Source organism: Podarcis cretensis, assembly GCF_951804945.1.
Source record: "Podarcis cretensis genome assembly, chromosome: 10".
In the NCBI taxonomy this organism is placed as follows: Eukaryota; Metazoa; Chordata; class Lepidosauria; order Squamata; family Lacertidae; genus Podarcis; species Podarcis cretensis.
This window is the reverse complement of record NC_137179.1, coordinates 23,814,098-23,830,727: the sequence shown is the minus strand read 5'-3', so window position 1 is coordinate 23,830,727 and position 16,630 is coordinate 23,814,098. Positions and strand designations below refer to the sequence as shown.

The window sequence follows — 16,630 nt, the reverse complement described above, 5'->3', positions numbered from 1 at the left end:
GTATGCTATTCAAGCCAATCAACAGCTCTGTTCTTTTTTTTTTTCCTCTTACATGATCACACTTCTTTCTGTGTGCTGTAAATCCTGAGACACATTATTTATTTTGATTCTACCCTTCCTCCAAGGATCTTCAGATGATGGACATTGTTCTCCTTACTCATCCTTGTCCTCAAAACAACCTTGGGAGGTACAGTAGGTTATCCTGAGAACAATAGACATCTACACCATACATTTAAGGCAGTATCCTGGCTTTCCCCAAATAATCCTGGGTACCGTAGATTGTTAAGGATGCTGAGAGTTTTTAGGAGACGCCCCATCCCCTTCCCAGAGGTCCCTGTGGAGAAGGATTGATTGTTAAACCACTCTCAGAATTGTGGTTCTGTGTGGGGAATAGGGGTCTCTTAACAATTCTCATTACCCTGAGTGGGGATTGCTACCTGGGCTTCTAGTTCAACAGTCTAACCACTGTACCCTTTTGGCTCACTTACTGGTGCTGGTTTGGCTGAGCACTTCAACTAGGCTTAGCTCCTCTTTGAAATGGAAATCTGATTTAAGAATATGCTTAATCGGGGACCATTTGAATAGTTTCTCCGTCGGGTATGGAAAGAAAGGGGAGCAGCTGCTGAATGATGGCTGCAAATGGTTGCATACCACATACTTTTCTGATAGGTTTATTGATAGATTAAGCAGGGCAGTTGTGATCTATATTTCCTAGGGTTGTTGGGGTTTTTTTTTAAGAAAAGTATTTTGCTGTGTACTGCATCCCCCGAGATGCACAAGCTACTATCAGTTGTTCCGTCTGTGAAATTTCAACCCTTCCTTTCAGTAAACAACATGAAGAGGGGAAAGGGTGTGTCAGACGGGAACAACCATAACTAAAGCTTTTGTCTTGTTTCTGAGAACAGCTGTGCTGTGTCCTCCAGCTCAAGGCTTCAGTCTTTTGTGAGCTGTGTTTGTGTGCTTCCCTCTAGCTGCTCTTAAATTGAACAGGTGTTTCCCTTCCAGACTCTTGCCTACTTTATAAGGTATATCTGTTTGGATGTCTACGCTGCTGCCATCATACTGCTTACAGCCTGCTAATAGAAACATGCCTATTTATTTGGTCATGCCGCACTGAATAAAATGGGAGTTTATACTGCTGTACTTCCCTCAGAGAGCATGCCAAAATTAATAGGGGTGGTTTCGCGCAAGTGGAAACATGTGGTCAGTTAGGTTAGATCTTGTGGTACCCTCTGTGCCATATCACAGACAAATGGCAGGTGTCAATGAGAGTCAATGTTATGTAGGACCTGGACAGAGAGAAGTCCAGATTCGGCTCCCCAGAAGAAGACCTTACCCCTTCCAAGGAGCTGTTGCCCCCTAGGGGTACAATTGGCTCCTTCCTTACTGAGTTTTAGGCATGGCCTGAAAACACACCTCTTTAAGGCGGAGCAATGCTGTTCGTTTGTTTTATTAGGATCCCTGCTTCAGTTTTGTTTCATGATTTGGATTCTTTTAATAGCAGGACTTCTCACTTGATTTTTTATTTTACCGTTTTATTGTGTATTTTGTTATTTTAACTGGAGAGATGTGTAAACTCCCCTGACATCCTTTTTTTGATGAAGGTCAATTAAAACATTGTAAACAAACAAATGAATATTAAGAAGCAGCAGTGTATGAAGGGAAGTCTTTTTTTGACTCTGGCTACTACTAAAGTCTTAATAGCAGGTGTCAGAAGCAAAATGGGCCAAGGTGGAATTTTCAATCATAGGCTCTATAGCCTATTTGCTATTAAATACTCTGTGGTAATTACAGGCTCCAGAAACCACTTGGTAAAATTATACTTATCAAGGCCAAAAGTAACTGCTCTGTAACCTGCCCTCTGTTTTAAGAAGACAGAAATAACAGTGCACATACTTGAGGAGTGGGGGGAAGGCATGGTTAAATCTGCCCCTCACCTCTCTATGACACCCTCAATTACCTAACATTTTAGTTATGGAAACCAAGGGCTAGCAGTTACCATGTCAGTGATGAATATATAGTTGCTGCACATTATACTTAGGCTATGTAACCCAAACCTACCCCTGAATGTTGTCTGACTTCATTCCTTCCAGCTTATTGAAGTCCTCTGAGGTCTTAACCCATAGCCTCTGAATGAAAGAAAAAGGAGAGAACAGTAAATTGACCTGCGGTTAGGCTTTAGCTGTAATTCCTGACCCAGCACTGCTGTTTGAGGAAGCCTGGAATGCTTATCAGGGTGTCTATAATTATGTGTTGGGCCTGCAATCCTGGATATGGTTTGTCTGCTTAAAAACAAGGCCTGGTTCACACATCCATGCAGCATCTTGCTTCTGTCAATAAATGGTCCGACACAACTGCACAACGCTGCAAAGGAACCATGTGTATCACCTCACACGCAGTTTTCTTTTTCCAGTGGAGTCAGTTCGCATATTCAGCTGCCACTCATCAATTGTACAGTCCTTCCAACTCTGTGATTCTATTTTGGAAAATTTCTTTCCAAATAAGTCTGCTTAGTGTGGAACTGTTAAGTCTATGGCTTCCTGCTCTCGAGGTGGATATGAGATGAACAACTTATTTATTATATTTGCATCCCATCGCCCACAGCAGCTCTGTTGTCAAAGAGGTTAAGGCAGTAGTTTTCAAAAGCCCACCATGGGATAACGTCTGTAGTTTAACGGCAGAGTGTATGCTTTGTGTGCAAAAGGTCCCAGATTCAATCCTTGGCATCTCCAGGTAGGGCTGAAAGGACTCCTGGCTGAAGTCCTGGAGAGATGCTGCCATTGTTGACATTAGCAAGATAAATGGACCAGTGGTCCTACCCCATAAAAAGCTTTATGTCATACAAGCCCTTTTTACACATTCAAGGAATTTCGCCACCTGAGGACCCTTGTCTGCTAAAGAACTGCTGCGAGTCTGCTTTACAGAGGATTATATACACAAAACCGGGAAGCATCCAATGATATAAAGAGAAAGGAGAAATGTATCTCAAAGATGCTGGCAGAAAAAAGGGAAGCTCCCAGGTGAGAGCTGGGAGGGTCTACACACTTTTGTGTGAGACACAGTTTAAGATCTACCTCGGATAGAGGGCTTTGTATTTTCTTCTTTTTCTTCTTTCCCTTTTTCTTTTCTTTTGTGTTATTTCCTGTTTTCATTTTTATTTAGATTAACCTGTTTTTATTGTATTTGATGCTGAAAAGTTTCAGTAGAAATATTTTTTTAAAAAAAAAGATGCTGGAAAGGATGAATATTTATTACTAAATTCTCCTAAGCTTTTGCCCCGCAAGGCCTTTGAAGTTGATGGGTTTTTTTAACAGTATGAAAAGAAACAAATAAACCCCTGAATAAGACACTTGAGCCAAAACGTATTGGGCCTCACTGGGACTCTGAAAGGGGATGTTTACATCTCCCTCCATATATCTAGTGCAGGGATGACTGGATATATGGCCTGCTTCTCCCATCCTTGATGTCTGTGTGCCTCCTGAACATGCTCTCCAGTGTCTGAGTGTTCAGTTCAACTTAGAATTGTAGTCCAAGCCCCTGCAGTGCAGGAATATGCAGCTGTCCCATGCAGGGGATCAAACCTGTGACCATGGTGTTATCAGCACCATGTTCTAACCAACTGAGCTATCCGCTTGTGAATAGGGGAGTCTACATCCATATGTGTAAGGCTCTCTATGTGATCAGAACCGGGGGGCACAGTCCCACTTCCCCTCTGTGTGTTGGAATATTCATAGAAGGGGAATTTAGAATCCTGGGATGTGCCCTGGAAACGCACCCATTCCAGTATGGTGTGCATTGCAAGGTGTGATTGCAGCAGCTAGCAGTGGTCTATCTGCATTCCAGGAGTATTTGTGCACCGTTAATGGTCTTCTTTTTGAAGAACCCATGTAAAGTTTTGCAGGAACCCTCGAGTTCTTTGAATGCACTTTGAAAAACATTGGGCTCAGAGTTGAGGTGCTGTTTGACCTTTACAGCTGAGAATAGCCTTGAGCCGAAGGCAGCCAACCGGTCTTAACAGCTTAGCCTGACCCTGTTCCGTTAGCAGGAGTTTGTAGAAATATGTAGAAATCGGCAGGTGAAGCTTTTCACAGCACAGTGAATCAGGATCACATGCTCATTCCTACTGATCAGTGTGCTGTCAAAGGTGCCATCAGGCTTCATAAGCTGGCCATGAGTTTACCTGTCCTCAAATCCAATGCTCCAGCCCAGGGTTCCCCAGACTTGGGTCTCTGGCTGTATTTGGAATACAATTCCCATCATCCCTGACCACTAGGGATGATGGGAGTTGTAGTCCAAAAACAGCCGGAGTCCCAAGTTTGGGAAACCCTCCTCTAGCCCAGCCTTTCTCAACTTGTTGCCCTCCAAATGTTGCTGAACTGCAACTCCCATCATCCCTGACCATTGGCCAATCTGATGAGAGTTGTAGTCCAACAAAGTATGAAGAGCACCAGCTTGCCAGGAAGGCTGCTCTAGGCGCAACAGTACACTGCTTTTCACAGCAACTGCGCCAGCTCTGCAAAGTGGAGTCACACTGTTTCATGGACAGTATGAGAGTACAAAAGCAGAAGCAGGAGAGTGTTTCTTCTTATTAAATATTTCACTCTTCAGGCTCAGGAGCTGCAATTCAACTCTGTGTGACCTATGAAATCCCAAGTCTCTGGAAAACAGGTTAAAAAGCTGAGCTGGAAGGCTGGGAAGGTGTCAAAACAAATACCATTTTCAAAGGAGAGATAAAAAACCAAGATGCCACGGCATGCAGCCTGTGAATGGATTACAGGGCAGAGATGAGAAACTTGCATAGCACATAAGGTCCCATCAGGAACATGTCTTGAACAAGAGGTCCTCAGCTAATTTGCATATTTTCATTGCATGCAATTAGCATGATTGGTATATCACTTTCCTAAAGATGCCAGATGTTAAATTTTCAATTGATGAGCATGTTGCATTTGCAGTGCAGTATTTTGAACTTGGTTACCCTCAGACATGAAAAAAATAATTGATCCAGACTTCTGCAAGTACTATGGAGTGTTGCAAAGCATACGAAATTTAAGCTTCTTATTTATTTCTTTGCTTATCGTTTTTATTAAACATTTTTAGCTGTTATGTTTTCAGATACATACAGTATAAGCCAGAAGAGCTGAGACAGCCTTCACCAATTTGGTACCTTCCAATGGTTTTAGACTACATCTCCCATCAGCCCTGGAGATCTTGTGCCAACTGGGGCTAATGGGAGTTGTAGTCCAAAACATCTAGAGGGTACTGAAAGCTGAGCTAAGAGCTTCCTAGGGATGGGTGAGGGTACAAGGAAAAAGTTGGGGTATATGGGTTTCCAATAAGAAGTCTTGGGCCATATTCAAGTGTCCTGGAGCTTGCAAGGGGACATGTCTGCTCAACAGAGTGGCTCAAAGTTCTTTTCCAGGAGTGACATTAATGTACCAAAAGACATTACTGGAATCTATGCTGTACTTCAGCATATTATGGAATCCTCGTGTTGGAAGGGATATTGGAGGCCATGTCACCCCAATGCAAGATCAACCATGCAGGATGCAACTGCACCATCGGACTTGAGAGCTCTTTCTTCAGTGGGTGGCTGCTAGCTGTGCTTAGGTTACACCCCAAAGTTCAGTTGAAATGTAGAACTGCGTGGTTAGTTCAAAAGAAAATGCGGAGGTCGCCTCGCGTACACAAAACAGAGAGGCAAAGGGAGTGTTGAGTCTCATGTAGGCCCGTTCTCCTAATGATAAACTGTGGTTTGCCATTACATCTGAGCTACGTCCCCCTTCAGTTTGGTCTTTTACTGCAGGTGATCTGCACTTAAGTTGTGCACCATTCCTTACACAGAAATGCTTTTCTGCGTCGGACATTTATTGCAGTTGTGAAGAGGCCCTGGATGCTTTATCTATTTGTAATACAGTGGTACCTTGGTCCTCAGACAACTTGGAACCCAAACTCTGCAAACCCAGAAGCAATTGTTCCCGTTTGTGAACTTTTTTTGAAAGCCGAACGTGCTCCGTTTTGAGTGTTACGCTTCCGATTTGAGTGTTATGCTGACAATTTGAGTGTTAACGCTGACGATTTGAGTGCCACACTTCCATTTTGAGTGTTATGCTGAGGTCTGTCTGTTTTTGCTATTTATTTTGCGTTTTTGTTTTTGCGGCTTTTTTTGTTTTGTTTTTGTGACTGTATGGAACCCAGTTCAGCTACTGATTGATTGATTGTGTGACTGCAGTTCATTGTTTATTGCTTTCATTTTATGGATCAGTGGTCTTGTTAGATAGTAAAATTCATGTTAAATTGCTGTTTTAGGGGTTGTTTTTATAAGTCCAGGACGGATTAATCCGTTTTGCATTACTTTCTATGGGAAAGCGCACCTTGGTTTTGGAACATTTTGGTTTTGGAACGGACTTCCGGAACGGATTAAGTTTGAGAACCAAGTGTTCTCTAAGTGGATGGCCAAGATAGTGGGGGGTTGCATGCGGCTTTATGCCTCCCCTCCCCATTTTTCAATATGTGTATGCTTGTCCTGCTAGGAACAGGCAATAAAATCCATTCCTGCACTGGCTAAGTTCCTGCAGGTGTTATATGGTATCCTGAGGCAGGTTTGGCATTCAGAGAGGATCTAGCTCCCAAACAGCCCAAGCTGTGGAAGCTGAAAGTCCCTGGCAGTTGCTTTTAATGTTTCTGTGACGTGCGGCCGAGGGAGCTGGTGAGTAGGAGCAGTAATTAATTTCTCTGACAGAAACACCAGACAATGAAATTACCCTGCCACAGAGCAGGGTCACTAAAGTAAATATTCTGCTGGAGGCAGGTGGAACGTTGGCAGACAGTCACATGGCGAGGGCCGACCAATGGCGAGGCGAGGCTTCTTCCGCCAGGGAATTGTGAGCAGAGTGAGGAGGAAAGCTCCGGGCCCCGGTGTGCTGGTTTCGCAACTTGAGAGGTTGAGGATGGCAGGTCCCAAACCAAAATGAAACAGCTGTTGCAAAGATGCAAGTCCTGCTGTTATTCGGTTCCAAGGGGAAGACAGGGATGGAAGGAGCGGGGGGCCCAAACCCCAGCAGCGTGACAGGCACTTTGATCCAAATCTTCCCCAATTGCTTGATGCAGGAATTAGATTTGAATACAGGGTAGAAGGGGTGGGAACTGAGGAAGTGGGCAGCTGATTTTAGCTGCCTGTAGGTTATAACTGCTATCTAAGACATCTGAAGATAGCTTTAGCTTCCTCCCCCTCTCCCATTTTACTCATGCCAGCCTTTGTGTCCCATAAATAAAAACAATACATTGAGACGATGAGATGACACTTAAGAGGGTAAAAGCTAGTTTCAGAACATAGTTGTCAGAGCACTTGACCAAAATGAATATGCAGGTACAGTGGTACCTCTGGATACGAATGGGATCTTTTTCTGGAGCCCCGTTCGCATCCTGAAGTAAACATAACACGCGTCTGCGCGGGTCGCATTTTGCTGCTTCCGCGCATGCACGTGACGTCATTTTGAGCGTCTGCGCATGCGTGAGCAGCGAAACTCGGAAGTAACGCACTCCGTTACTTCTGGGTCGCCGTGGAGCGCAACCCGAAAATATTTAACTTGAAGCTACTTCAACCCGAGGTATGACTGTATCTATTCTGTGTACAGTGGTACCTCGCAAGACGAATGCCTCGCAAGACGAAAAACTCGCAAAACAAAAGAGTTTTTCGTTTTTTGAGTTGCTTCGCAAGACGGATTTCCTATGGGCTTGCTTCGCAAGACGAAAACGTCTTGCAAGTTTGTTTCCTTTGTCTTGCAAGTTTGTTTCCTTTTTCTTAAAACCGTGCATTCACTTCGAGGAGCAACTCATAGCACGCGGTGTGGTAGCCTTTTTTGAGGTTTTTGAAGACTTTGGTATTTTTGAAGCTTTTCCAAAGTCTGTGCTTCGCAAGACGAAAAAATCGCAAGACGAAAAAACTCGCGGAACGAATTAATTTCGTCTTGCGAGGCGCCACTGTATTTATTGCAGGCCTAGATGAAGCTGTTTAAATAAAATTCCAGTGCAAAACATGGTGTTCAAACTTTTTACTCTTTTGTGCTCTCAGAAATCTTTACTCTTCAGCAGTCCTCTCTGTCCCTGCACTACCCAAAATTTGGTATCATTTTGTCCCTTGGTAAGAAAATAAAAGACTGCTTTCTCATTCCTGGTTGCTGCAAATTGCAGACTAACTTCCAAATGGATAAACAAGACATTTTAAACTGTCAGCTTACTTTGGCGGGGGAGGGGGCAAGTATGTAATATATTTAACATTTTTAACTACGTAAATGTTACACATATATTGTGCAGGGCATTTTCACAGATGACACTAAAAGCACCTTTGACCCTCTCTTCTGCTATTTATATGCATGTTGATAACGTGGGATATATAAAGAGGACGAGGACCATTTGAAATTGATTCTACATTCTAGCTGTGTAGGTTTTAATATTCACATTACAGATCTGCAAAATACAAAAAAGCACTTTTAGTGTCAAGAGTGGAAACCTCCTTAGTGTTTTACATAATAACTTGATCTGAACAAAGCATGCAGTGTAATCAGTATACAGCAAGGCGATAATGAACAAAAGGAAACATTTATTTCCCATACACCACAACTCTGCTGATTGGAACTCATTGCATGGAATGTGGTAAGTAATGGTCAACATTACAGGACAGTTCCAGAAATAATCAGCTGTTCTTTTCTAATAGCCTTCTTCTGAAAAGCATGGCAATGAAGCTTTTTGCATCCCCGCTATCTGCGTGCTTGATCTGAGTTGCATGATCAGCAGAGACATAACATGTATCTGTTGGCAGACTGCAGAACTTCAGCCCTCAGTTGGTGGATCAAATGTCTGAATGGCTCCCCATATTTTATACGTGCTGGGAACCATAGCTGTCAACTTACAGATTTGAAAATAAGGGACCAGCAGCCAAAATAAGGGATTTTCCAAGCACAGGTGTGTTCAACTTCTGAGCCCCTCCAAGCCAAAGGCCAAACGAAGCCTCAAGTGGTGGTTCCCACAGCGCAGCAACCTGGCAAAGGGGATGCAGCAAGGAAAACCGCCGTCACCTCTCCGCTGGGAAGCGCTGAGCAAAGGCGAGTCCCCAGGCAATGCGGCCGATTTGATCAGCACAAGGCATGCAAGCTCCACCCCCCAGTTGTTCTTAGACTCCTTATTGGTTGAGCAAGCAGCCAAGCAACACAGTTGGAGCCTCCCTCCTCCCTGGCCGGCAGGGAGGGAGGGAGAGGAGCTGCTTCCTTTGAAACCCGGGAAATTTAAGGGACATCATCAATAAGGGACAGCAGCGGGACACAGCGCTGGGATAAGGGACTTTCCCACCAAATAAGGGACGGTTGACAGCTATGCTGCGAACGGCTCCCCTGCATGTATAAAACTAGCACATCAAGGATGATCATACAAGTTTGCTGATTGTACAGCTTGGCTTTCACACATGCTGATCTAAGATTCTTGCCTGCTGTAGTGTGTGTGTGTGTGTGTGTGTGTGTGTGTGTGTGTGTGTAGGGGAGAAAGTGAAGGAGGAGTTGACACTGCACAAGATCTCCCATCTTTCAGGACAAGAGGTTTGGAACAGGGTGGAAGAAGGCGTGCACAGCATAGATAGGTATCACAGCAAAGCCTTGTTTCCCTTGGTGTAAGCCTAATGCACTGATCCTAACATTAAAAAATGGTGCAGATTTGGAGTGCTCCAACCCAGAGGACCAGGCTTATAGGGAGCCTGTGTATTTTCCCAAATGCAGTAGCATACCAGACTGTGGAATTTGCTTTGCATAATTGCATTGATACGACAGGAGAACAAGTTTCTCCCAGGCTGTGTTCCCAGAGGCTGGTTGCAGAGACTTGGTTACTAGCTTAGACCGCCTGAGCATGTGCGGTCAAATAAGCTGTCAGATGAGCTTGATAACTCAGCAGTAAGTGGGTGGGGAAAAGTCTCCTCCTTTGCTCTGAGAAGCACGTCAAGCTGCAATTTCACACACATACACAGAAAAGGGGCTGGGAAAAATTGCGAGTGAATCCTTTTGAAGCGAACGCTGTGCTGTGTTCATGAAAGCTGCTCTATTCCCTTCTGAGATACAAACAATGATCAAGTGGATAGTTACAGGATGTTCGTATTGATTATTTTACATCAGAAGGATGTGTTTTCCAGGCAGTTCACAGAGGGTCTCGCTCCTATCCGTTGGGGTTGTGTATATACATCAAACCACCCAAAGTGGAAAGCTGAAAAACTGTTCTTCCAGGTAGAAACATACAGTATAAGATCTAGAGTAATGGTGCCTTTAGGCAGGTCCAGCACCAGATTTTTTTGGTGATGGTCAGGAGAGAGAAGAGGAACTCAACCCAAGCCCGTATTAACCCATCTGGAGGGAGCCCTATGGAGCATATACAGGGTGAGTCCTTTAAAAGAGGCCCTATGGATACAGAGTACACATGTTCTACAGGGCCTCTTTTAAAAGACTCACTCTGTATATACCCAATTGCTCTTGTCCTTTTGCTTTCACCATCAGCCCCATGGCTGCAGACAGTGTCCATTTCCATGATGAAATTTCCCTACAAGGGTGTGAGGAAAAGCTGCTCTCTTTTATTCCTCTTAAGGTAAAGGTAAAGGGACCCCTGACCATTAGGTCCAGTCGTGACCGACTCTGGGGTTGCGGCGCTCATCTCACTTTATTGGCGGAGGGAGCCGGCGTACAGATTCCGGGTCATGTGGCCAGCATGACTAAGCCACTTCTGGCGAACCAGAACAGTGCACGGAAACGCTGTTTACCTTCCCGCCGGAGCGGTATCTATTTATCTACTTGCACTTTGACATGCTTTCAAATGGCTAAGTTGGCAGGAGCAGGGACCGAGCAACGGGAGCTCACCCCGTCGCAGGGATTCGAACTGCCGACCTTCTGATTGGCAAGTCCTAGGCTCTGTGGTTTAACCCACAGCGCCACCTGCGTCCCTTTTTTCCTCTTAACTAGTGCCTAAAAAGAATATCCCTTGAACTGCTTTCAGCAAATCCTCCAAACTTGGATTTGTTTGCACATTGCTCCTTCCCTTCTCCTCTCATGCCTAGGGCTGAAATAATTGCATCCTGTTTAATTCAAACCATAGTTTGCTGTACAACAAAACCAACAAACTGTGGTTCAAGTGATCGCTTCAGACCAAGATTGCAAACCGAGATCAAATTGTGGTTTGCAATCCTGGTATGGAAAAATCAGGCAAACCACAGTTTCCTGTTGGGGGCATGATGATAGGAAACTGTGGTTTGATTAAAACTGAATGCAATGAATTAAGCCCCGTGCCAAAGAGGAGGAGAGGATAATATGAGCTGTGCTTTTTCAGGATCTTGCAAAGAGTAATTTGGAGGATCACCTGAGTACAGCCATAGTTCCTAGGCTCAGTAGCTGACTGTGTGGCAGGTCATGAAATCATAGAATTGTAACGTTGGAAGGGACCCCTGAGGCTCATCCAGTCCAACTTCTGCAACGCAGGAATCTTTTATTCAACATAGGGCTCAAACTCACAACCCTGAGATTAAAGGTCTTATGCTCTACCAACTGAGCTATCCCAGGCATTCATATTGCTTTTGCTAAGAGCAACCAGATGTAAAGGAGGACAGGGCTTGCATATTAGCAATATAATTTTGGTAGGTGCAGCTTTCCTCACTCCTGCATGCTTCGGCCGAAATGCCGTATATTGAACAAATTAATTAAAGATACAGAATATCTGAAATCTTTTGCATGCACATGGTTTCAGTCTGAGGAGCAGTTAAGCTGCCATGTGTGTGAACCTGGGTCTCAATAATTTCAAGCAAGACTTTCCCTTTTTGGTGAAAATGGGTTAAATATTCATCACAAAGAAATGTAAAAGGGACTCTAGACAGGATTGGGGGGGGGGGGAGAGATAGAAACACTTGGCTGTCTGTCAAAGGCTTAAATGGGCTTGGAGACCGGCTGAGCTGACCTTTTCCCCCATGGGATTTTCCTAAGGTCTAGCTTCTTGTCAACTTACTGATTGCAGGGTTGTGTGTGTGTGTTTTAAGAAATCTGACTTCCTGGGTTTGAAAGATAATGAATTTAACTATGCAGTGAAAATTGAGCAAATGCATACCTCTCCCCAGTATTTACAGATTGTGGATCCTGCTGCAGCTGAGATCTGGGAGATCTCACCATACACTGTTAAACAAAATGGGACTGCTCTTACAATGGAAGAAAATATCTGAACTGGCCTGTAGTCATTAATCAAGTTACACTGCTTTTCCAAAATGTATTAAAAGCAGCTTACAATAACGAACTTGAGTGCTGCATATATAGTGGAAAGGAAGAATAGCCTCCCCCCAAAATAATAATAATGGCAGCAGAGAGAGGAAAAAAAAAACATTTAATCTCCAATAATACAAATCAGAAACAAATATTATAAATAGTTGTATATCAGCCCCTAAAACAAAACTAAAAAAAACCAAACACCTCTATGAGAAAATCTTAAAGGCCAGACAAAGGCAAAAAGTGCAGTAATTTATCAGTTTCTAAAAGGGGTTGTTCCTTCAGCTCAGGGCCATGCACTTGCTTATTATGCTGTTCCAAATGTACATTTTACTTCATTTAGGAATGTTTTCTTTTGAAATGTTTTAAAGTGTTTTTTTTTAGAACTTTGCTGCGTTAAATGTGCATTCTGTACTTGACCTCCTCTGTAATGTTTCCTTTTGAAACCTTTTAAGATACTATTTTTATTTCCTGTTAATTATGTTGCTTTGAATGTATACTTTATATTTAACTTTTTTTTCAGTAAAGTTTTATTCAGGATTGTTGTATTATTGGATGTTTTAATGTAGGTTGTAAACTACATTGAGATTTTTTAACTTAAAAGTATAAAGCGGCATAGAAATGAAATAGATAATAATAATAATCCTGTTTCTGGCAACAGAAGTTAACACCTTTTTATGGACAGGTTCTCTGTGCCTTTTGGCCAATGAAGAAGTCTCAGTTGTATCTTTTTTTGTGTAGTGTTGCAGCATTAAAAATTGCATCAAGGAAGTAATTTCCTCCCGAAACTTGCTAGGCATTAACAATTCTAATAAACTTTTTTGTGGGGAGGGTGGCCTTTTGAGAACTCTTAGTCCTTTTTTCCTTTTAGTTATACCCATAGTTATCTGCACAATAAATGCTTTAAAGCTATAATCTTGCATTCACTTACTTGTCAGTCAGTCCTGTTGGGATTACTTCTGAGTAAGCGTAACTAGTAGGATTGCAATATAAGCCTTATTTTTCTATTGCAGGATGCCTGTAGAACACAAACAGTCTATTTGATGTCTGATGTGGTTGGACTTTAACTCCCATCAGACCCAACCAGCATGGCCAATGGTCAGGGATCATGGGAGTTGTAGTCCAGCGACATCTGGAAGGTTACAGGTCCCTCACCCCTGTCCATCTCATAATGAAACAGCTATGTTTTGCAATAGCTAATGCTCTCTCTCTCCTGTTGTTCTTCCACAGAGCCCCTGAAATCATCCTCGGTTTACCCTTCTGTGAAGCAATTGACATGTGGTCTCTGGGGTGTGTAATTGCAGAGCTTTTCTTGGGCTGGCCGCTATATCCAGGAGCTTCAGAGTACGACCAGGTTGGTATTGCTGCCTCTTTTATTTACTTGGGCAAGAGTGGTCCGTACTTTCCTCCCATAGAGATTGAGGGGAGGAGGGAATTGGGGGGGGGGGGAGGCAAGAGTGACACGCAATCTGGAGTTTCAGGGGGGGAAACTGAGCTGCCATTGGTCATGATTCTTCATTGGCCAGAGTGTGTTGAACAAGGTGGGTGGATTGCTTGATCTGTCTACAGTATTTTATGGCATTTATATCTCACCTTTCCACTATCATGGGACCCAAGGCAGCCCAGATATGGTTTCCTGCTGGTCACCCAGTCACTGACCAGCCCCAGCCCAGCTTGCCTTCATCAAGGTGGGGGTTTCCTGTAACTTCAGACTACATTCTCTTATCTCCCACTGCAACACCAAGGTGCTGCATGGCCCCAGTTCAACAAGTAGTGCCACTCTGTACCTTTTTAACTCTGTGGTGAGACCTCTTTATTGCATTGGGAGTTAAGAGTGGAAAGCCAGCTCGGTTTTGGACCAGCAATGCCCATAAAGACAAAGATTGTGTATGACTCTAGTCCTTTTCTATCTTCATGTGTCTTTATGTCCCTCCTTCCTCTTCGCTCTTCCTTACTATCTTGAAATGACCTTACCTGTACTTTTAACTCCTGAGACCACTTTTTAATTGTTCGTCTGTAGTGTTTTGGTAGTACTGTGCCTTTAAGGGCTGACCGCCTAGGTGATCTGTCAAGCAAGAGTCTAACTTCCAGGTGGCTAGGAAGCTCTGTAGATGGGTGTCTGGTCAAACAGTGAACAAAGCAGGCATCCTTACTCTACTGTAACAGCAAGTATCAATGCAGGTTTATTTGTTATCTACATTGCAGTATCAGTTGCCTCTTGTTGCCACTGAAGACATGTTCTGAGGCAGAGGTGGAGAACCTGTGGCCCTCCAGGCATGGCTTGACTCCATCTTCCATCAACCCCTACCAGTACGGTCAGGGATGATGGGAATTGTAGTCCAAGAACCTCAGAAGGGCTGCAAGTTCCCCATTCCCATACTAAGGATTGAGAAGCAAGTGAGCGCTCATTCACGTTAACACTCCTCTTGCATCATCGCCATAGGAGGGGCAGCAGCAGAGGCCTAAGTCAGTGGCGTAGCGTGGGTTGTCAGCACCCGGGGCAAGGCAAGTAATTTGCGCCCCCTAACCCGTGGATTTGCGCCCCCTAACCCTACCCCTAACCCTAACCCCCAGATGTTTCGCCCGGTGCGGCCGGCCCCCCCTGCACCCCCCACGCTACGCCACTGGCCTAAGTCAAAGGTCAGGGAGATCCTTGGGCTAGGTTGTTTTCTAGGAGCCCACCGTTCGGTTTAACACTGAAGGTAGCACAGTGATGGGAAAAACGTTGCCTGCACAAACTTTGCTTATTGTCAAGCAGCTGTTGAGCTTCTCAGAAAAAAAAGTTGGTGAGCCTGTTACTGGCATTATCGCCTGTTTTGTTCCAGTGCCTTTAGCAGTGGTACGACACAAAGGCAATTAAGCAGATAAAGCCTTGCACATCGCTTCTCTCCATGCTGCAGAACATTTTGCCTGTTTATCGGGCTGCTGCTTAAAGAAACAGGAGCAAGGCCAGAAAAAATGGTGGCAACCCTACCTTTTACTCAACCATCCATTGAATGCCAAATATCTGCGACTATAATCAGCGCAAAAGTCTACGCAGCCAAAATCTAGTTTTTCAAAATTTGGAGCTGCCTTTCCCAGTTCCCAGTTTCACTGCCACGGTCTTTGAGACTTTCTCTAGAGGTGACATTTGGAAGATGGTTGGTTCAAAGCCCCAGTTCGCCTCCTTGCTTCTGTTCAAGAAATTTGTTTGTTTGTTCATTTGGCAATAATGAAATAATAATATAAAAAACAAAAATGGCAGCTTAAACCAGTAGACAGTATTATGATAATTGGCACCAGCTCTAAAAATATTAGAACCAATCAAATAACAGTCAAAAGAAAATAGAACACATTTGCAGTATAAAATAGGTTCATGTTTTAAAACCATTACGAGGCAAGCAGACAGAAGAGTTTTAATGGCCATACCACAAATTCAGCAAATATGCTCCAATCTAGCAAAGAAGAGCCTTCCATGGAAACAGATTTCTGCTCATATAGCTAATGGGTGCTTAGGAAGGTGTGCTTTGTACCAGATTGGATTATCAGTCCAGCACAGTACTGTCCACTTTGACGGGCAGCAGCTCTCCAGAGTCTCAGTCTGCTTCTTCTTAAAACCAGGGACTCCAGGGATTTATTCCTGGGACCCGCTGCACCCAAAGGATGCACTTGACCTCAGCTTCTTTGTCTAGGGGTGTAGACAATTATTCTTATGCCTTCCTATCCACATTGTGATGCTCATCTGAACCCTACTGAAGTGGTTGGGTGCATCTTCATGTAGGATGTGCCCTGGGGCTACCAGTTGTCCGTGGTGAGATCTGTTTAGTGGGATGGAACATACAGACCTAAACTTATTTCAGTCGGAAAAAGATGGCGGAGGGGACGCAACCCAGCCTTCATGGCATCTTGCTCAAACAAGTCCTCCTGAAATTAACATTTGAGGATCAAAGCCAAAAGTTGTTAAAGGCTCTTTGGCAAATAAAGCATGCCCGCAAGGCATACACACACTCTTATACCTTCACTGCTCTCCCTTTATCTTTGCAGTTTATGGATAAAGCAACGTATGTCCGCAGGCTTCAAAGGCTAAAGGAGGAGTGCGGTGGAGTTTAACTGCAGAAGGAAAGATAATTTTATAGCACCTAGTTATTTAGCCTCTTAATACATCATAAATATTACTAATGGTTAAAGTTTGTGGGCCCTTGCCTTCCTTTTCAGTCCTTGGTTTGAGGCAAACTTTCCATGCCCTCACTCCCATTTCCTCCCATTATTTCTTCTGCTGCTTTAGATACCTAAAGACCCCCCTCCCCTATTCCAGCCCCCAACCTACTGCAGATCCCGGCAAGATAAATCTGGGCTTCTTTCTTATCCTTCTCTTACAG

General features: G+C 43.9%; 1 protein-coding gene and 1 long non-coding RNA gene across 5 annotated transcripts in view; one reads left to right on the top strand and one right to left on the bottom strand.

Moving 5' to 3' along the window:
* The window catches only part of HIPK2 (homeodomain interacting protein kinase 2), a 174,194-nt gene that overhangs the window by 108,995 nt on the left and 48,569 nt on the right, over window positions 1-16,630 (top strand). For all 4 annotated transcript variants that reach the window (XM_079992216.1, XM_079992217.1, XM_079992218.1 and 1 more), the window contains exon 3: window positions 13,503-13,626. In XM_079992216.1, the coding sequence (XP_079848342.1) occupies window positions 13,503-13,626 (124 nt within the window). The remainder of the gene's footprint in view (window positions 1-13,502; window positions 13,627-16,630) is intronic.
* LOC307225397 lies at window positions 13,715-16,624 on the bottom strand. Its single transcript, XR_013842970.1, has 2 exons — window positions 14,902-16,624; window positions 13,715-14,734 (listed from the first exon to the last, which is right to left on the bottom strand). It is a non-coding gene; the product is annotated as an uncharacterized lncRNA (long non-coding RNA).